We start from the raw sequence: 23071 nt of genomic DNA on the forward strand, positions 1-23071 counted from the left end.
TTGGTCTTGTAAACTTTATATGACCCAGCACAGGGGAAGCCAGGGCCAAGTAGTGGGAGTGGGTGTGTAGGGGAGCAGGGATGGGGGTAGGGGTATAGGAAACTTTCAGGATAGCATTTGAAATGTAAATAAAGAAAATAATAATAATAATAAAAATTCATTACAATTTTATGAGGTACCATTTGTCAGTTCTTGATCATATAGCATAAGCCATTGGTGTTCTGTTTAGGAATTTTTTGCCTATGCCCATGGGTTCAAGGCTCTTCTCCACTTTCTCCTCTATAAGTTTCAGTGTATTTGGTTTTATGTGGAGGTGCTTGATCCACTTGGACTTGAGTTTTGTACAAGGAGATAAGAATGGGTGATTTGCATTTTTCTACATGCTGACCCCCACTTGAACCAGCACCATTTGTCAAAAATGCTGTCTTTTTTCCACTGGATGGTTTTAGCTTCTTTGTCAAAGATCAAGTGACCATATATGTGTGGGTTCATTTCTGGGTCTTCAGGTTTTTCCATTGTTCTCCTTGCCTGTCTCTGTACCAACACTATGCAGTTTTTATCACTATTGTTCTGTAATTTAGCTTGAGGTCAGCGATGGTGATTTCCCCCAGAATTTCTTTTATTGTTGAAATTAGTTTTCACTATCCTGGGTTTTTTGCTATTCCAAATGAATTTGTAAATTGCTCTTTCTAACTCTATGAACAATTGATTTGGAATATTGATGGGGATTGCAATGAATCTGTAGATTGCTTTTGGCAAGATGGTCATTTTTCCTATATAAATCCTGCCAATCCATGAGCATTGGAGATCTTTCCATCTTTTGAGATCTTCTTCGATTTTTTTCTTTAGAGACTTGAAATTCTTGTCATACAGATTTTTCACTTGTTTGGTTAAAGTCACACCAAGGTATGCAATATTATTTGTGACTATTGTGAAGAGTGTCATTTCCCTAATTTCTTTCTTAGCCTGTTTAGAGCAGAGGAAGGCTAAATAAAGAATTCTCAACTGAGGAAACTCGAATGATCAAGAAGCACCTAAAGAAATGTTCCTTAGTTATCAGGGAAATGCAAATGAAACAACCCTGAGATTCCACCTAACACCAGTCTGAATGGCTAAAATTTAAAACTCAGGTGACAGCAAATGCTGGCAAGGATGTGGAGAAAGAGGAGCACTCCTCCATTGCTGGTTGGATTGCAAGCTGGTACAACCACTCTGGAAATCAGGTTGGCAGTTCCTCAGAAAACTGGACATAGTATTACCTCAGGATCCAGCTATACCACTCCTGGGAATATACCCAGAAGAAGCTCCAGCATGTAGTAAGGACACATGTTCCATTATGTTCATAGCAGCCTTATTTATAATAGTCAGGAGTTGTAAAGAACCCAGAGGTCCTTTAACAGAGGACCTCTGTTACAGAAAATGTGGTACATTTACACAATGAAGTACTACTCAGCTATTAAATAAATGAATTCATGAAATTCTTGGGCAAATGGATAGAACTAGGAAATATCATCCTGAGTGTGAAAACCCAATTACAAAAGAACACACATGGCATGCACTCACTGATAAGTGGATATTAGCCCAAAAGATCAGAATACCCAAGATACAATTCACAGACCACATGAAGCAAAGAAGAAGGATTCCCAAAGTTTGGATACTTCAGTCCTTTGAAGGAGAAGAAAATACTCTCTGGAGCAAATATAGAGATAAAGTATTGAGCAGAGACTGAAGGAAAGGCCACCCAGATACTGTCCCACCTGGGGATTCATCCCATATACAGTTATCAAACCCAGACACTATTGTGAATGCCAAGAAGTGCATGCTGAAAGGAGACTGATTATGATTGTCTCCTGTGAGGCCCTGCCAAAGCCTTCCAAATACAGAGGTGGATGTTCACAGTGAACCATTGAATTGAGCACGGCGTCCCCAATAGAGGAGTTAGAGAAAGAACTGAAGGAATTGAAGGGGTTTCCAACCCCATAGGAAGAACAACAATATCAACCAACCAGAACCCCCAAACTCGCAGGGACTAAGCTATCAACAAAGGAGTACACATGGGTCCAGCTGCATATGTAGCAGAGGATGGCCTTTTCATGCATCAAGGGGAAGAAAGGTCCTTGGTCCTATGAAGGCTCCATAGATAGATGCCCCAGTATAGGAAAACTGAGGGTGGGGAGGTGTAAGTGGGTGGGTGGAGGAACACTGTCATAGAAGCAGGGGGAGGGAGGATGTGACAGGGTGTTTCTGGGGGGGGGGGGAACCAGGAAAGGGGATAACATTTGAAATGTAAATAAAGAAAATATACAATAAAAAATTTGCATTGCTACCATTACTTGTGGCTTTATGTTGGTCCTGTTCCCTGTTGTAACAGGGAATCATTACTAGAGTACCTATTAATGGCACATGGATCATTACATAGGCTCCATAATTAAACTTTCAGACTCTAGCCAGAGAAATAATATTCAGGAAGAAAAATATTCTCTGTGTCATGATTAAGACAATGGAAAATAAATGATGCCTAACCTCACAGGCCGTACATATAGATTTTAAATGAAACCTTTGAGGTGCACATTTACTCAGAGATTCTTTGACCAAAGATGTTGTTGCAGATAGTCCTTCCCTGCTGTCTATTTATAGAACTTACTTTCTCCTTAGAATAAAATTTAAAAATTATTCTTGGTGGTATAACCAAGCACATCCTTCATGAATGGGTTCACTGTGAAAATATAGATATTTCTGGAATAACAAACTAGTTAAAGTGACCTTTAAAGGCCCTATCATAATTCTGGGATTCTCCTTTTAAGGGCAACTGTCAAAACCTATGCTGTCAGTCACTGGCTAAGAACTCTCTGTTGATGCCTCCTACACTGTCTTGTCAAGACACAAAGCACCCCCGGGGCTAATATTTCCTTTCATTGGTGGTAAACTAATTTTCTCTGTTAAATTATATTTTTTCAGCAGACCCAAATCAAATAAATCAATTTAATTGTCAGCAAAAGAGTTCTCTGAAGGTCACCCATGTGTATGAAATAAAGTATCAGGAATGAAAACATGTCATACTTTCTTTAGATTCCCAAGTCATATATTATTTAGATTGATTAATATGATGACTAGATCTTTGAGATTGAAACTAGACTAGTTAACAGAGACAAGAACCCCAAGGGATAAGGTCCCTGGGGAGAATAATGGTATGACAGTGGCCATTTTTTGTTTGTTTTACAATGTCAGGACATTTTTATGAGGTCACTAAGCACCCAACAAAAGAACCAGTTGCTGCCCTTTTCTGGAAGCTTGCACTGACTGGGTGACTAGACACTAGCCTACAGGCTCTAAGCAGAGCCTTCTTGTTCTTCCTGTATTTCTACTCTGCTGGCTTGTATAAATGTGAGAGTTACAGCTACAAGAGACAATTGTAGTCTACAATGTAACTACAGGAAGGGAGACTATGTAAAGTGGATGGTGGGTCGGTCAGTAGGGATTGGTTTATTAGTAACCTGGACCAGTGATCCAAACCCAAGTGTTCTCCTTCAACTTTGCCCATAAAGGACACAAATCTAAGTTATCTAAGCTATGTATATAGAGTATTTGGCCTATGTAGTAGAATCCAACCCAGGAAGTTTTATTAAAATAGTTCAGTGGTCCTTGTATTTTAATCATGTGATTTTTAGCTTCTCATTATATTATTAAATGTTTATTATTAAACATACAGAAATTTGGATGAGATGTGAAGAAATTAACTAATATCTCAAAAGACAATAATTACTGATGTTTTAATTCCCAGAAAATTAACACATGTGTGCATGAATGCACATGCACATGCATGCACACATATACACATGTGCATACCTGATATTAGATCATTTTTTGTACTGGTAGATTGTCCATAGATTTTCATAACAAGAAAATTCAAGTATTATTTAAGCATTTTCTATTTATTCCAGCTTATCACAATATAATCAATAACATAGTGCCAAAGTCATCCCCAGTCCTAACTTTGATTTTTGTATACCTTCCAAAACATCCTTAAATATAATTCTTAATTATTGTCCAACAATCGGAGGACAAATTTATAGAAGTAGATGTCCTTGATCAAATATTATGCATGCTTTAAAGCCTCTGGCAGATACTGCTTGACTGTCTTCTAAGAGAGGTACTCTAATTACACTTCTCAGAACAATATCTGAGAAGGATCTCGTTGGCCAGCAGTAGGTGCTATCTTCCTAAGAACAGAAACATTGGCATTGGACCATAACAGAGAGAACACAATGACAGTGGCCTGCAATCGCTAAAACAAAAGGAGGGAAGATCTTACAGTGAGTGAGTAAGAATGAAGACTGAGCAAGCTGAAGGAGGCTCATGTTACCTACAATAAGACAAAATAATTAAATTGTCCATCTTTGTTATTTTTTTTTTAAATCTGCAATGTGGAAACAACAATAGTACCCACTTTCTAAGATTGCTGTGATAAACAAGTAAGACAGGTTGTAAAGTGATACTCTGTGTCACTATTGATATATTTCAGCATTGCAAGAACATTGGATCAACTAGTGGGAGGGACACTATCCATCATAATATAATGGACACCCATGAACACTCTTCTCTTAGTACAAACATTTGGCAAAGCATGAGGATTTCAACCCTGTGAATTAGCTCAGGCTTGTTCATTTGAAAATGATAGAATTTTGTAATTGTTTTGTTTTTTTTGGCAGCTTGGTTTACAAAACAGTCAAATATCATCCCAATCATCAGGTTACCTTGAAAATGTGCTAAAATTTTAATGTGAATTTGCTTACGCGCACGCACACACACACACACACACACACACACACACACACACAATATGGAGTAAAACTTTAATATATTTTGAAATCATTCTGCTTCTTTTGAAGTTAAGTATTTTAAAAATAGATCATTTGTTAAAATTAGGAGGGTGGATACCTGGCAGGATTTCATTATAAAGACTATATTTAGTCTATGAAAGGCAGCACATATATGTGAAACCAGCTCTCAGGAGGCTGATGCAAGATGACTGCCACATGTTCAAGCTTGTCTAGACTATGGAGTGAGACCTTATCTCAAAACAAATTAGAAAAAAAAGTCATCAAAATAATACATTTACTGAGTAAGTCTAACAAACCTTATTTTTGTTCCTAGCTTCCTATGGTGAATGCTTTATGTTGTCCCTATGGCTTATCCCTGAAAAGAACACGCTCCTGCAGCACTCTGGGACACCCTTTCTCTGAGCTATATCTGCTAACTGCCTTCTCACACATCTGAGTGGTATCTATTCATGTGGAAACTGTGGGCTTTGGGGACACTAAGCAATTTTTTTCCCTAAAGTTGAGCGTTGGGTTATGCGTAGTGTTCTTTTTCTTTGTGGTGAACCAATTCTTTCCGTTTTTGCTCATGTGTCTTTCATTTACACTCTCTACTTTTCTTGCTGAGCATCACACATTCTTTCAGAGGGTGATTTAGGCAAATTCTGAGGATGTTGACAGGAAGGCAAAGAAGGAACAACTTAAAATCACCCTTGTGCTTGCATCAACTCTACCCTCATCCATCTTCTGACTTAGCCAGAGGATAATAACTCAGATAGCATCTGTCAGCAAGAGTGCTCAGTCACTGATGACAGTCTCAGGAATACTGTTCTCATCACACAGCACAGTGCTTATGTGTCAGAGCTCCAACAGGATGCCATTGTAAAATTTATAAAATTTAAGTATGCATAGTACAACAGAGTGGCCTTGGGCTTTGATGGGTCTTCCATCTTTATTCTGGACAAAGTGGAGTCAGCTTATCTCTAACATTCTTCAGTTTAGGTCAAGAGATGGTAGGTCTATAAAGTGAACTGTTCAGTGAAGGGTGTGAAGGTCCATCTGGATGAAGGAATTTCTGTGTTTAAAGCTTTCCAAGATCATGTCTGCACATACTAACACCGAGAGTTGGGGGCCACACCCCTAAATATAGTGGCATTAGAAATTCTATTTGTGGACTAATACAAAGTATATTTTGTAACAGGAATGTGAACCTCTTGACCTATACACCAGTCTATGCTTGAGTCTGTGACAAGGTGAGCCACACCAAGAACTACACAGAATGGAGTCACTGGCCCCAGTGCAGCTCAGCCATGTCTATGATTAGGAATCTGAAAGGATCAGTTCTAGTTTGCATTCATTTTGCTGTTGGACACCATAGCATGCTTTGTACAAAAGTTTTGCAAGCAATATTTCCTTAATTTGTTTCTATATGGTTGCTCAGAGACATTTGTTAGTGACCATTAAAATAAAAATATTGCTTTGATATTTTAAAGAAAAAAATTACCATGCATTCTGTTTTGCATCTGAAATATCAGGGCCAATTCCTAGAGAACTGCCTATGTCTAAAGGTCTACTCTATCCTCAGGATGTGTGTGTGTGTGTGTGTGTGTGTGTGTACACGCTTACATCTCCACCCATGTGGTTTTCATAGGAAGTTCACATAATTAGAGACATTGCTAAGTCCAATATTCCCAGTCCTCTTTAGCTCTTTGGTGAGAAAAACACATTGAACATGAATTTCCCACATAATAAATAAAGGCAAGAAATTATTTCATGTCCAAAATGACATACAGTAATCAACATTATTTAATCAATTTGGAGCCTATTTTGTTAGAATTAGACACTTATGGTTTAGTGCTTTAAACCAATAAAAGGAAAGTCCAGGCTCTGAGTTTGGTCAGATTTTACAAATGGAACAGTCTCGGCAAATGTTCTGCCCCACTTCTGTACACACAAAAGCTTCAGGGACCTCTTGCAAGTGGTGACTGAGGGGTAGGTGGAGCCTAAGGCCAGTTGCTAGGCTGCCTAAGTGGTGTTTTACCAAGAGGAAGCCTGCAGGAGCTTAGGTTGCTTAGCAACCGGGTCCTCAGCCATAGCATTTTTCTTAATGAAGGTTTTTCACAGTTCTCTATGTGATTACCTCTGCTGAACATCCAGGCGCGTTTCCTCTTGAAATCCCGATTTATGCCTCCACATTAAGTGCAATTTTGCATCAAAATAATTTTGTACGACTTTGTTCAAAAATTTCACATTTCATCTTCTATTATAACTGCGAGCTTGTTTGGTTCTTTATCTTTCCAGCTGTGATTTTATCTGTCAGAGTTACTTAATAAGCAAAATACGGTTTTAGGGACATTTTAGGCCACCCCCTAGGAGTGCTACATGTAAGAGCTGCATTCACAGCTTTATGTTCCATTTACATCTCAGTGTCACAGAAAACATGCCTGCCAAGAGACTGTCACCTGAGGAAGGACCTGAAACTTTGCTACATCCCACAGTCGGCTAACAAGGGCCAGACAAGGAACAAGAGTTTTCTGGTTGATTCCTTGAAAGTTTCACAACACGATGTTTATAATATAACCTATGTAGCATGCTAACTTCTTTTCATGGACGTTTGAATAATTTTGACATGATTTCACTTGTAACAAAGGAAGGATAATTTTGATATCTACACCCCCAGTATATCGGCCTTCTATGTTTAATGACGCTTGAAAATAGGATTGATAAAAGTCTTTTAAATAAAATTTTCACTCTGACTTTTCCATAGAGTCCTTTGAACCAATAGATCTATACAAGCACTTATGGATTTATCTTTCATAAAACCTCAAAATAATTGTTATAAAGCATTAAATTGTTTCCTTCTTAATTCTAGATGCTTCTTTCCTCTCCTTCTACTCATTCTAGAAGATATGTGAGCCCGCCCTTCCCATTTTTAAGGAGCAAAAGGTGTAAACAAAAAATAAATAAGTAAATAATAGGATATCAGAAAGCCTCATATAGTCAAATGCTCTGTTGGTTTTGTATGTTTCTGGACATCTCTAATTTCTTAGGAGAAGGAAACCATACTGAATACATGCTGACTTTTCAAGAACCACAGTCACACAGGGAGGGTTGAGGAGTCTTCTCTATATTCACTTGTACCTTGATTGGTTTGTTCTGAATTAAATACATTTTCAACACTACCACTTCTAATCCTCTATATAAAGACCACTGTATAGGCTTGAGGTTACACTAATAAAGGCTCAAAAAAGAGGAAACTTTCCATTGTGATATTTTCTCAGGAAGCCTTTGAGCACTTGTAGTCTTAGAATCCAATCAAAGGTCCACAAGCATTTTTGGCAATTTTATTTTGTATTGAAGCCACCCACTGTACTTTTAAGCAACTAGCCTGCAGGTCAGAAGAGGGCACCAGATTACATTATAGATGGTTGTGAGCCACCAGTGGTTGCTGGGATTTGAACGCAGGACCTCTGGAAGAACAGCTAGTGCTCTTAACCTCTGAGCCATCTCTCCAGCCTTTTTACCTGTTTTTTAAACCACTCTTCCACTGTGCTCTAATGCAGCATCCCATTACAGCAGCATTCCCTGGGGGCGGTCACTTCTATGAAGATGGGGTGTGCCTGAGGTTGAATGGATTGTGATTATCCCACTGAAACAATACCTGTGTGGTGGCGGTAGAAGTTGTGCTGCTCCGAGTTCCCCACATTTGTTGAAACTGTACTCTGATTTCTGCAAATGTCTCAATGATGACAGCAATAAACACATTCTGAAAAAAAAATGACAAAACCACATTTACCAAACACTGGAGATGAAGAAACCTAGTGATCAGTAAAACCAAAACAAAACAGCTGCTGAACATTACAAAATGCTCTGAGCACAGCTTTTCTAGCACCTTGACAAGCCAGGCTACATGTGCTCTAAGTACATTTCTAGTGCCTTCATAAGCCAGGCTACATGTGCTCTGAGTACAGTGTTTCTAGTACCTTGACAAGCCAAGCAAGGAAGAAAATCAGTGTGATGAAGTAGAAGTAGGAGCGCCAGCGGGGGAAACTGTCGATTGCTCTGTACATGAGGAATACCCAGCCTTCCTGAGATGAAGCCTCATAGACTGTGAATATACTCGTGCCTGTCAACACAAGAGAACAGATTGAACATCATTAGCTTTTGAAATAAGAAAACACTTCTCAGATAATCAATAATTAATACATTCATTGTCTCTATAACAGAAGCCCCTCTCAAAGGGATTAAAATTATGTGTGGTATTTTGCTGTTCTCAGTATATTGATGAAGTTGTCTCTGACTTCAAGCAAGGGTGATTTTAGTATTACCGACAATAACACGTTTATATTATTTATAATTTAATTTATATTTAAGGCATTAATACAGGGACAATTAAGCAAGTATTGAAATTTGTAGAGAAATACTACAGAAATTGTGTGCCATGGACTCTCAGTACTTTAGGGATTGGTAGTGTGTAGGTGCTAGAAATTTCTGCCATACCTTTAACCAGAATGGAATAAGTCTGAGAACTCACTCTCTCTCTCTCTCTCTCTCTCTCTCTCTCTCTCTCTCTCCCTCCCTCCCTCCCTCCCTCCCTCAGCTGAGGATCAAACCCAGGGCCTTGTGCTTGCTAGGCTAGTGCTCTACCACTGAGCTAAATCCCCAACCCAGAGAAGTCACTTTTTTCCTAGGGGACTTAACTACCTTAGGCTCCAGTAATTAACCTGGTGGAACTCTCTCTAGGTTTCATGATGCTTAGGTGTAGGTCTGTAAATTATCTCACAGTGCCTTGCAGCATTAACAACTAGCATCTCATTGAACACACTCCTGGTAATAACAATGAAGTTTAAAATACATGGTTTAAGAAAACATGAGATATTGAACAGGAAAAAAAGACATATTTTGTTCTGTTAAAACAATGAGATGTTTTACAGATACTAAAACACGTTGAGATAGCACTCCATTGTGTAAATGTTTGGAGAAATGGAATTAACCCAGTCTCTCTGGAGCAAGTTTCTAGATATCTAACTGACAGCATCATTCCTTTTAACTAAATAAACTCTGTGTACACACCTTTTCCTGTGAGGATTAACTGGCAGTTTCTATAAAGCCTTGACAATGATATATGATGAGTTCTCGAGACATTTCAGGCACTAATATCATTAACACAGGATAGAAGCACCTGTTCAAGAATACTTTTATGAGAAAACCTAAAATCTGCTGTGTACTTAAAGTTATTTATAAAGTGAGTGTGATCTATATTGTTCAAAAGACTGATAGGTACATGAATTCAGTAAGTTCAACCCCCATGAAGGACTTAAATTACTATGGAATATAAACAATATTCCATAATATTCTATTCATCAGAAGAAGCAATGCAATTATGAGATACAAGTATCTAAATGACTAAACTGAGAAGGCTTGGAAAAGTCTGGTGGACCTCATCACATATGTGTTCTATGTTTGCAGGAAGAGGGGTGACCGTGGAGCAACACAAAAGCATACAGAACCAACACACAGATGTGTGATGGAAAGTCACTGCAAATGCAGATAATGAGACATAGAGGCATGAAAGAATATCAGAGAGAAGGGGAGTGCTATTTGGTAAATTTTTACTACAAAATCACTTTATATAGAATAGTCTTTGTATGGAATGTGACTTGCTTTTTGTACTGCCTCAATATTTAAGTGCACTTTCTAGATTTATGTTTAACGTATATTTCATTGCCTTGTAGGTTTATGGGGTATATGGAACATTTTAATGCATATTCACAACATATAACAATAAAATTAGGGTAATTAGCATTCAGATCAATTTTCTTTTAGATAGTTGAGAAAGGAAACTAATTGTTGTCTGGAAAGATGGGTCAGCTGATATAAGTGCAATGAAACCAATGTCAAAAATGGTTGATATAGTGGTGGGCTTCTGTAAAACCAGAGCTCTTATTGTGAGATGAGAAGTAGAGACAGAATTGCCCAGAAGCTGAAGGACCAGATAACCGGAAACACACAGCTCAGTGAGAAAAACAACAGAGTACTTGTCTCAGCACAAACTAGAAGGAGACACCTGCTTCCCAAAAGTGTTGCTGTTGATCTCTACTCCACGTGTGTGTTCTTGTATATATCATCATCTCATCTCATCTCATCTCATCTCATCTCTCTCTCTCTCTCTCTCTCTCTCTCTCTCTCTCTCTCTCTCTCTCACACACACACACACACACACACACACACACACACACACACTTGTTTTCCCGTATTGCTACGGATTTACTTCCAGTGGATTTCACACATCTTTTTCTCCCCAGCTTTCTTTCCAGGCTATTCTTTTCTATGCTTCTATGAGACTGACTCTGTCATCTCCACATACAATTATGGAAATGAGGTACACAAGCATCCATTTTAAGACTCATGGCTTAACTTTGGTAACTTATCACCATAATAGTTGGTTTATAAAAGTGTTTGGCTGAGGAAGGGGCTCTGTCTTATTAGATAGGAATATGGGAAATGGTGACAAAGGCAAATGTTATCAACTATTGATAACCTTATGGAGAGGAGGAAAGTGAAAGCCATCTGTCTTGTCCTGAAACTGTGATAAGACCAGAGATGGAACTTATTCATTAGGTCATAACTGAATCTTATGTTTTTAATGCCCAGTCCTATTTTTTCTTGTTTGAGACTAGAATGTAAGAACATATTATTTTCAGTTGGTATCTGTATTTGAACAAAGTCTATTCTTTTATGAAGGAACATGGATAAGTTTATAATATATCAAAGAACTTGTACAAGATGAAGCTCTCAGGCACACAAACACTGAAACCTGAGCAGTTCAGCCAAGCAACAAAACACCAGCAGAAAATGATAACTGCACCCCCAGTTCCTGTTCTGAACATGTGCAGCATTTTTTGCCATGTAGACTTAATACAAAGGACAATTTTAATATAAAAATTTACTTCCATTATTTTCCCCTAGTTATTGAAGGGCAACAGAAAAGTGGCTGCAGAAATCTATTATAAGCCACTATTAAAGTTTAACAGCTTCACCAATGGTACATTATTTGGTAAAATGGGGATTGTCCTGCTTGAGTTTGTCTGTATTATATCTACAGGGAGGATGATGTTTGGAATTAAGGGCAAATGGTGTGTACAACATGTAATCTTGATGCTTTCACTCCATGCGTCTTAATTCAGCAAAGGGGAAACAGGAGTCAGTAATAACCCACAGTGCAGCTCAAAAAGAAGGTGTGTTGGTAAATCAGAAAGCTGAAAATATCACAAAAGCCCCCGAGGACAATGGTGACTTCTTAAAGAACCATTCGTGGCCCCTGCATCACATTCATCTGCACCAGGTCAGATGGCTTTGAGGATGTCACAGCAGGTTGTAGGGTCAAAGGCAAGAGAGTGCAACACTCCTTTTTACCTATCTGTGCCTGGGATTGCAAAGTACAGGGAAAGAAAAAGCACTCTGGAAAGATTTTCCAAAGGTTGAGCATAATTTAAAACGGATATAAGTAAACTGTGTGATCTTGTTTTCCATGGCTATTGGTGGCTGGCCCTGGGGAGAAGACTACAGTTTTGTACTGGAGCCTCTGTGCCCTGCTGTCTGTCTGTCTTCTGGCTTCTCAGCAGTCTCCTGCTATCTAAGAGACTCAGCTACTCCTCCCCTCCAAGGAACTTAAATTGACACTCCTCAGATGTGCTTCATTGTATGTTTTGGTCAACTTTCATTATAAAAATATGATTTCTTGTTAAAATAGCAACATTTTTGTTTAATGAATAATGATTCTATGATAATACCTGAGACTATAATACATTGTCTTGTGAAGAATAATAAAGCATTTTCCAAAAACACTCTGGTACTCCAAATCCTTCAGGCACAAATTAAGGTTTTGTAAGAAACAAAATTACAATAATCATGTTCAGCTCATCAACTCTAATTCCATTCACTCCTTTTTATCTCTTCCACCGATGCTTTGAGTTCATCATAAAAAGAGAGCAAAAAATCTACATATAGATGGTAAATACAGACCTTCGAACTTTCTGTAGGGTGCCTCTGCATTAGAATTGAGTACATGTTTTTTTGTATCTTGAACATAGGTTTATTCCTACCTGTTTTGATTATCTTTAGGATTGATTATTTATTTTTATGTATTATTTATCGTGTGTGTGTGTGTGTGTGTGTGTGTGTGTGTGTGTGTGTTTGTTGAATAGCAGGTTCCTCTGAATTGAAACATTACCTACAGGATAGTAATAGACTCTTGAGACTCAGGATCTAAACAAAACTTTATATGTCTGAGAAAACAGAATGTGGAAGATTCTAGAAGGCACCCAACAGCTTTATAGAGGGAGTAGACAACTGCTGGGTAAGGTGACTCTGATCACCCCTGATGTCAAGAAAAGAATCTTTAGATATGTTGGACCTGTTGAGCTCCTACAGATTTTGTAGAGAACTCTGAGTACAATTTTCCCTGCCTGCATTGGATGGGCTTTTGATGATATATCTACTTTTTAAATCTGTGTATCTACAAGCAATGCTTCACCCACACATCTGTTAGTAACTCCAGTTAAAACCACATTCGTTCATCAAATTGGACTTAGGTATAGCCATTATTTATTCTGTCATAGGTTTATTTTCTGGGGTTAGTAGATGTGAGTGGGTGAATGTGTGTGTGTGTGTGTGTGTGTGTGTGTGTTGTGTCATGTTTGGGTGTTGTATGTATTTAGCATTGTGCACTCAAGCAGAGTCCAGATGAAGATGCCTGGTTTCTTCCTTTATCATCATCATTCTGCTTGATTTTTTTTTTTTTTTTTGAGATATGTGGCTTTTAACTGAACCATAATCTCAGCACATGGCTAAGCTGGCTGACAAAGAAACTCTGGGGATTCTCTGCCCATTGAAGACTGGAGACATAGGCATACTAGACCACTCCTGGCTTTTGTGGATGCTGAGGATCTGAAATCAGATCCTCTTGCTTTCATAGCAAGTGGTCCTACTAACTGAAACATCTTATCTCACACTTCTGTTGATTCTTCTTTTCATAAAAAAGGGTAAGAAGCTATGTAGATTTTATTGTTTGTTTTGTTTTGTTTTTTGTTATGCTTTTTAAAATAATCCTGTTTGTTTTACCTAGTTATGTGTTACAGAAGCAAAGAAAATTAAGTCTCTTTTAAGTGATACAAACAAAATTGTGGTAATGACTTATTAACAACAACAACAACAATAACAGCAGCAACAAAAACAAACATGTCTGGGACCACCAGTAACCCCTATTCAAACACAAAGCTTCCGTGGTTTTGTTATAAGAGTGAACAGCATGGTTTTAATACTGTTTCTACTTGGTTCTGGTCTGTGTCAGCCCCGCACCCCTGCAGGCCTTCATCTTCAGCCAGGAGGTGGATCAGAGCTCCAGACCTCTGTGTACCTTCCCTATAAGAGGAGAGCTTGCCTGCAGAGAGTGCTCTGACCACTGAGACTCAGGAGAGAGTTGGACTCCCAGGAGTGCTGACAAGGCTAACAGAATCACAGGAGGAACAAGCACCAGCCAGAGACACATAGAACATCTATCACCAGAGATTACCATGTGACAAAAGGCAAACGTTAGAATTTTACTAACAAAAAAAGACCACTCAGCATCATCAGAACCCAGTACACCCACGATAGCGAGTCCTGGATGCCCTAAAAAACTCGAAAAGCAAGATTCAGATTTAAAATCATATCTCATGATGCTGGTAGAGGATTTTAAGAAGGGCATTAATAACTCACTTAAAGAAATACAGGGGAACACTGCTAAACAGGTAGAAGTCCTTAAAGAGGAAACACAAAATCCCTTTAAAAATTCCAGGAAAACACAACCAAGCAGGTGATAGAATTGAACAAAACCATCCAAGACCTAAAAAGGGAAGTAGAAACAATAAAGAAAATCAAAAGGGAGACAACTCTGGAGATAGAAAAATCTAGGAAAGAAATCAGGAATCATAGATGCGAGCATCAGCAACAAAATACAAGTGATGGAAGAGAGAATCTCAGGTGCAGAAGATTCCATAGAAAACATGGACACAACAATCAAAGAAAATGCAAAATCCATAAAGATGCTAAATCAAAACATCCAGGAAATCTAGGACACAATGAGAAGACCAAACCTAAGGATAATAGGTATAGATGAGAATGAAGATTTTCTACTTAAAGGGCCAATAAATATCTTTAACAAAATTATAGAAGAAAACTTCCCTAGCTTCCTTTATTCCCTAAAGAGAGATGCCCATGAACATACAAGAAGCCCACAGAACTCAAAATAGACTGGACCAGAAAAGAAATTCCTCCCAACACATAATAATCAGAACAACAAATGCACTAAATAAAGATAGAATATTAAAAGCAATGCACTAAATAAAGATAGAATATTAAAAGCAGTAAGGGAAAAAGGTCAAGTAACATATAAAGGCAGAATTACACCAGACTTCTCACCAGAGACTATGAAAGCCAGAAGATCCTGGACAGAGGTTATACAGACCCTAAGAGAACACAAATGCCAGCCTAGGCTACTCTACCCAGCAAAACTCTCAATTACCATAGATGGAGAAACCAAAGTATTCCATGACAAAACCAAATTCACACAATATCTTTCCATGAATCCAGCCCTTCAAGGATAATAACAGGTAAACACCAATACAAGGATGGAAACTACACCCTAGAAAAAGCAAGAATGTCACTTGATCTTTGACAAGAGTGCTAAAACCATCCAGTGGAAAAAAGACAGCATTTTTAACAAATTGTGTTGCTACAACTGGTGGTTATCATGTAGAAGAATGCAAATTGATCCATTCTTACCTCCTATACAAAACTCAAGTCTAAGTGGATCACGGAACTCCACATAAAACCAGAGACACTAAAACTTATAGAGGAGAAAGTGGAGAAGAGCCTTGAAAATATGGGCACAGGGGAAAAATTCCTGAACAGAATAGCAATGGCTTGTGCTGTAAGATGGAGAATCAACAAATAGAACCTCATAAAATTGCAAAGCTTCTGTAGGGCAAAAGACACTGTCAATAAAACAAAAAGGCCACCAACAGAGTGTGAAAGGATCTTTACCAATCCTAAATCAAATCCAATATGTTCATAGCAGCCTTATTTATTAGAGCCAGAAGCTGGAAAGAACACAGATGTTCCACAACAGAGGAATGGATACAGAAAATGTGCTACATTTACACAATGAAGTACTACTCACCTATTAAAACCAATGAATTTATGAAATTCTTAGGCAAATAGATGGATCCGTAGGATATCATCCTGAGTGAGGTAACCCAATCACAAAAAAACACACATGACATGCACTCACTGATACATGGATATTTGCTCAGAAACTCAGAATATCCAAGATACAATTTGCAAAACACATGAAACTCATGAAGAACGAAGATCAAAGTTTGGATACTTGGTTCCTTCTTAGAATGGGGAACAAAATACCCATGGAAGGAGTTACAGAGACAAAGTTCAGAGCAGAGTTGGAAGGAAGAACCATCCAGAGACTGCCCCACCCAGGGATCCATCCCATATATGACCACCAAACCCAGACACTATTGCATATGCCAGAAAGATTTTGCTGACAGGACCCTGATATAGCTCTCTCTTGTGAGGCTATGCTGATGCCTGGCAAACACAGATGTGTATGCTCACAGTCATCTATTGGATGGAACACAGGACACCTAATGAAGGAGCTAGAGAAAGTACCCAAGGAGCTGAAGTGATCTGCAACCCTATAGGAGGAACAACAATATGAACTAACCAGTACCCCCACCCCCACCCCGAACTGTATCTCTAGTTGCAAATGTAGCAGAAGATGGCCTAGTTGGCCATCATTGGGAAGAGAGGCACTTGGTCTTGCAAAGATTATATGCCCCAGTACAGGGGAATGCCAGGGCCAGAAAGTAGGAGTGGGTGGGTTGGGGAGCAGGGTCGGGGGAGTGTATGGGAGACTTCGAGGACAGCATTTGAAATGTAAATAAAGAAAATATCTAATTAAAAAAACCCACTAGAATGGTTCTATAGAGCAAGGTATTTATTCAACTAAAGAATCTATAGAAACCAAATCACACCAAACTAAACCACTCTATTTTGTAGTTTGAAGAGGAGCTCACCAAACCCTACAGAAGGTAAGTTCTACTGTAAGTTTGGATTTAGATCTAATTCCATGAGGCGTCAATGGGAAATAACAAACCTGTTAGTAAGGCCAAGGGCTCATTGTATCGGGTCTTTAAAGCAGGACTCTTCAGCTATGGTGTTAAAGGCACTGGGAAAAGGTGATGCTCTTGAGTAGGCCTGTTCAGGCATTTGTGTAGTAAGTACAGTACACCATCCTGAATTCTCACCCACTAGATTCTAGAAACATGCCAACCTGCAACTTATAACCAGAAACATCTCATTAAATGATCACTTATCAGTTTACTTAAAAAGACATTAGGAGAAAATTATTATAAAATTTCTGCGATTAAAAAGTACTACATTTTAGTGTGTGTGTGTGTGTGTGTGTGTGTGTGTGTGTGTGTGAGTGCCACTGCATACAAATGGTGGTCAGTGGAAATCCTGAGGAAGTATTTTTCTCTTCCTCCACAACATGGGTCTTGGGGTTAAACTCAGGTTGTCATGCTTGTTGGCAAGTACCTATTCTCACTAAGCTATCACACAAGCCCAGCTCTTGTACCGAAATGACTGTTGACATATTTTGCTCAAGATGGAGTTCAGTAAGAGAATGCTTGTACGGGGCTGTGGTGGTTCACATCTTTAATCCCAGCACTTGAGAGGCAGAGGCAGAGGCAGAGGCAGGCGGATTTCTGAGTTTGAGACCAGCCTGGTTCCAGAACTACACAGAGAAACCCTGGAGAGAGAGAGAGAGAGAGAGAGAGAGAGAGAGAGAGAGAGAGATTGAAGCTTGTGAAGTATGCACAAGGACCTGAGGACCTGAATTTAATTGCCAACATTGGGGGGGGAGAGCTTAATTAAAAATTAAAAAGAAAATTTATATCATTTGAATAAAGTAAGTGGCTTAAAATTTATACAGCTCAATTATAATAATTGTGGTTTTGTCTTTGACTCAGTATGAGGCACTGATATTTTCATGGACAAACACTTCACTATAAGTCCATGTTCCTGGAAACATGATAATGTCCTGTGCAAATGTTACTCGCACCCTCTCAGCACAGGGACATTCTGTTCTCTTCAAAACCCAAACAGCTACAAGCTGATGTTCTGCAAAGTGGCTGCTTCCCTAATTCTACTTTAACCTTATTATAACTTGGAACTCAAGGCCACTTGTTGGTGATAAAAATCTATACTTGAATTTACTTTTTCAGTGAGGTGACCTTTCAGTGTCCCAACCTTGAGTTATCTGCCTGTATGCAATGTCAATTCACTCATCTAGATTCAGTCCCAGTCTTAAACAATCTTTCAGCCCATGGTCACGGTATGAGTTACTTTCTATCATACTGTTTCCCCCCATCTAACTGTTCTCTCCTTACTTCAATATTTGTTGGCATGTGTGTGTGTGTGTGTGTGTGTGTGTGTCTGTTGTTGTTGGGTTGATGATGATATACGGATGTATGTACATATGTTTATATGGAGGTTCATGCATCTCTGCAAGGGTGTGTGTATGCCATATATTGATACTAGAAATTTTCTAATATTGTTCTGCTCTCCACTTTACTCTTTAAACCTGAATTTGGTGCTTATTGATTGGCTAGGCTAGCTGCTCAGTGACCTCTGGATTCTGTCTGTCTCTGCCTGCCAGCAGCACTGTGTGCATGGTAGATTACAACTGCCTATAACTCCATTTCTAGGGATCTAACATACACTCCTGGGCTTTGTACTTATGTGGTACGCATATGCACACTATGAACAAACTACAATTATGTCTAATGTTTCTGAGCTATACTTAGTTTTTAGATGATAACAATTTTGTCTCACTATTGAAGTCAATAAATCTGAAGTCTCTTATTCTGCAGTACTACAGTTTTGAAATAAAATAAAGAGTATGTAGAAAATGAATATTTATGTTTACATATATTTTCTAAGCTAAAAGTTTTATAGGTAATAACATTTGTTACTTGGAATATATTCATTTAGACATAGAAACTGATTTAAATTTACCACTTTGAGTAGAAAACACCTCTAGAAAGGAGAAGTGAGATCTTTAGTGGTTTTATTCACACATGGAAAAGAAGTGTTGACATGGCTGGATGCTGGTATTGGCAGAGAAGTGTGGGTATTAAATTAGAACCATTCCAGAGATGTCAAAGTCATATGCCAATGTAAATACTTCCAGCTCTCTGTGCCTGGGTACTTTCCAGGTAGACTGAAAGCTTCCTAGGGGTACAGAGTAATCCTTCTAGGCACCCCTCTGTTTGCCTTTGAGGAGCAGTGGTTTCAGACCTAAGGGGCTTCTTGGGATTTATTTTCTGACTTAATGAGACCACACTTACCACAACTCATGTTCTGTTCCCTTCCCTAACACTCCAAGTGTCCATGATTTCATATCCATATGATGTTGGACCAATCAATGCTGGCCTTGGAGTTAGATTCTCTTGAGCAATCATGACATTTTCTGGCTACTGATCAACACTAAATCACTATTAATTAGAAGCTCTTATGTTTTCTCAAAGGGCAAGGAGAACAGACGGTGCCAAAAGCTGAGTTACTTTTAGTATTTCAGCTTTGCCACCAATTTTTGAAAGGTTTACTAGGAACTGGTAAAACAGACAGACAGACAGACAGACAGACAGACAAAGAAGCCAGGACTTGATAGTTACAATGTGAGAATTTTATTGCAAATTCAAAAACTAGAACTGAGTATTTGAATACCTTTGATTAAAATGAGATCTTTAAGGCAAAGTGTGTAAGGATATGGTCCTCTCCTTATCTTTAGTCAGCTTGGGCACAATGCTAAGAATATCAATAGCATAGGAATTTAAAAAGGCCCCACTAGCACCAAGGCTCAACCCTGCTGAGATTCTGCTGGTTGACCCAAGAAGAACATTAGCAAGCCATTTGTTGTTTCTGTCCACAAATAATTTTTGCTCCATGTACCTAAGCATTTATCTATGTTTCTTCTAGATAGTCTAACAAAGTATTTGAGAACACTATATACAAAGCAATGAGTTAGGTGGAACAGGAGTGAAAGAGAATGAAAACTTGACTCATTCCAAGAATTTGCTTCAAGTGCCTATTATATGACAGCAAATAAATTCTGATCCAAAGAGCTCTGAGCAACTCTTATTCTTAGAATGAAGTGCCTTTCTATAGTCTCATTAGGCATGTTTGCAAGACTATTGTAACACACCAGAGACAATCTGGCCAGAAATGCTACCTTCTTAGCAAGTGTCTGCCTGAGGACCCTAAAGAGCCAGGTATTTGCAGAGTGGCTGATGAGATGACATGAACTTTTTATTACGGCTCAAGAGGGCAGCAGAAAATCATAAAAATCACTCCCTGAAATGATAGTTATGTCCAACACAGAGAGAAATGACAGATAAGGTACTTACTTACACCTTTAATGGTATTTTTTTTATTAACTAGTTATTCAACAGGTATAACTCATTCTTCTCCATCAATGTAGGCTTTTCAATTTTTTGGTTTTGTGTGTGTGTGTGTGTGTGGTGTATTGTACCTTACAAATCACTTTTTAAATCAGTTGCTTGATGTGTACAACAACTATTTAAAGATACAAGAAAATATTTGCAATGGCTTAATGGAAAGATTACTAATACTAATTTCTGATGTACTGACAGAAAAGATCTAATGAACCTGCATAACAAATTAATTCAATGATATTAGCAAAGAGAGTACCTCAACTTCCAAATCTACCTAACGAAATAGAGCCAAATGTTTGTGCAAAATTATTGTCTGGTCACTGTGTTCATATCCTGCCTTCTTAACACTGATGGATATTTAGCAATTAAGTTAAGTTAATGTGGCAAGTGCATCTTCTAATTCTCTTAAACTTAAATGCATTTGCTACTGCTGTATGAACACAGATCAAATACTCAGCATGAATTAGTAAAGTTTAAAGGGTCATGGGCTGCTCTTGTTTGAGGCCATGTTTGCCTTAGGTTTTGTCTCCAGTCATACAGGATCATGAATGTATCACAGAAAACAATGAACTAACTTATACCTTAGGATAGAAGACTGGTGGTAGTCTGGGCTCCATTCAATCAAATCAAACCAGGATATTTCCTGGCAGTGAATCTGAGCTCTGTGGAATGTTCTGACAGATACCAATAAAAGAACTATTGTTCTTTTAAAATGCAGGTTCTTTCTAGGCTTTGATTCTGTATCAATATCCTGAAAATCCACTCACACTAGCCTTTTGTTTTAAAACAAAGCTGAGCCACATCCCTGAGTTGGCTCAGGAGGGCAAGCCTGCAGCCATGTTGCAATGACTCATGCTTGCTTTCACACACAGGCTCTTCTCACCCTGCCACGAATGCCTGAAACTTCTGAGTTTCCTGGCTTGGTTTTGAGGAATTTGAACAAATTCCTGTCTGGTACATTTTGGGAAAGCAAAATTCTGCTTTTAAAAGTAGATAGACTAGGCCAAGGAGAGACAAAAGAAGGGAGAGGAAATTCCTCTCTGTGCTTTTGGACCAGGGTCCAAAAGTTATTTTGTGTTCCTTCTGGAGGAATATTTATCTGCCCTCTATTCTTTCTGTTGTGCAAAGAGTCCTAACAAGACAGTATGAAAAGAGTTTTAGTTATCCACTGAATTTTCATCAATTCTCTAGATTTAAAACAGCACAATTTTTTTCTCATCAATCTGTTAGACAAGTCAAAGCAACATAAAATTGAAAACTAATTCATATTTAGTTTTGGATAGAACTTCTGGGGTTACATTAGCAACAACCAGAATTCTGAACATTTTATTGTATTCTGTAATGCAAGCACAGGTACTTGAGAAGTAGAGTATTGAATAAGGAAAATATTTTATAAAAATACATTGGCTGTGATTTTAATAAAGTGGCACTTTTTGGAACACATTTGTAACTGATTTTGTCATGTCTTATGAATTTAAAGCTAGAATAAACCTTTGCTTGTATATCCCTTGAAGACTTGTTTATACCTTACTGTTTGGCATGTGGCTCTTCAGGTTGGGATTACATAATTTTTGATGTCTCCTGCGTAATGATAGAATTGATACAAACTTCTTCCTTATGTGAAAAACTTAAGAGCCATATAAATAAATGATTTTTAATAACAAATTTCCCATCTAGCATCTGGAGAGAGCAACACTGCAGAGACTTGAAAAGTATGCCACATAAGTTGAGTTACAAGGGCAGAGTTTGGGCATCTATATTGCCCAGGTCGGTGAATCTTAACTACTACATAGACTGATAGTCAAGGTAGTTTATGGCCATGGTTCAGTCCTCTCCAAAGGCTGATCCTCATATAGATGTCCGCTGAGGGAAGGAGAAACTAGTAGCCAAATCTAATAGACTGTTATTTTAAAACCTCATATAAATACATGGATCTGAATTGATAGTTCTAGGAAAAACTACAAGGCAAAATTCACAATGGCTTTCCATAAAACAGCTACCTTTTTACACACACACAATCACTCTATTAGTCGTGCTGTAACTTACTAGCAAGCCTAACCATAGGAATTCATATTCCATATAAACTCTTAACCCAAAAAGATGATTTCTCATCATAAATCTAAAATAACAATGCAATATTCACAACATGTTATATAAGGACCTACTTAAGACTTCTTGCAATGATAAAAAAAAAGAGACACTTTAAACCTGAGATTGTTATTTTTTAAAGATAATATTTTGGTTTCTTAACTAATGGCATGATTCAGTAATATGAATTGATAAGTTATTTTTCAATAAGAGTTATTGTGTGTCTCATTTCAAGGCTCTAAAACACTTGCTCAAGAAGTGTTATTTCTAACTGAAAAAAAGTTAAATTTTAAATGAAGTAGATAGAATAATACCTATGCAGACAAACAGGCAGTCGGACACACACCTGCTTTTACATACAAAATCCAAAAGTATTAAAGTAAAACAAAGCCACAGGAATTCACATATTTGGAAGAACCCTCAGGCTTGTAGCTTGTTATTCTAGGCAAGGGAATATGAGAAATATTTAGTGCTGGAACAGAATGCATTCTGACAAACCACTGAAAGTACTGAGCTCACACCCATGGTCATGAAGATGGAGGGAGGGATTCCGGAGTTAACCACAGCTGATAGCAATGTGCTCACTGGTTG

The 23071-nt window shown here is 38.2% G+C and overlaps 1 protein-coding gene across 3 annotated transcripts in view; it reads right to left on the reverse strand.

Annotated features, from left to right (window-relative positions):
- Positions 1 to 23071, reverse strand: part of Nalcn (sodium leak channel, non-selective) — a 302398-nt gene that overhangs the window by 198346 nt on the left and 80981 nt on the right. For all 3 annotated transcript variants that reach the window (XM_029541616.1, XM_029541615.1, XM_021204107.2), the window contains exons 8-9: positions 8801 to 8943; positions 8479 to 8583 (exon numbers count right to left, since the gene is read on the reverse strand). In XM_029541616.1, coding sequence (XP_029397476.1) covers positions 8479 to 8583; positions 8801 to 8943 — 248 coding nt within the window. The remainder of the gene's footprint in view (positions 1 to 8478; positions 8584 to 8800; positions 8944 to 23071) is intronic.

The sequence above is a fragment of the Mus pahari genome, chromosome 8, assembly GCF_900095145.1.
Source record: "Mus pahari chromosome 8, PAHARI_EIJ_v1.1, whole genome shotgun sequence".
Classification (NCBI taxonomy): Eukaryota; Metazoa; Chordata; class Mammalia; order Rodentia; family Muridae; genus Mus; species Mus pahari.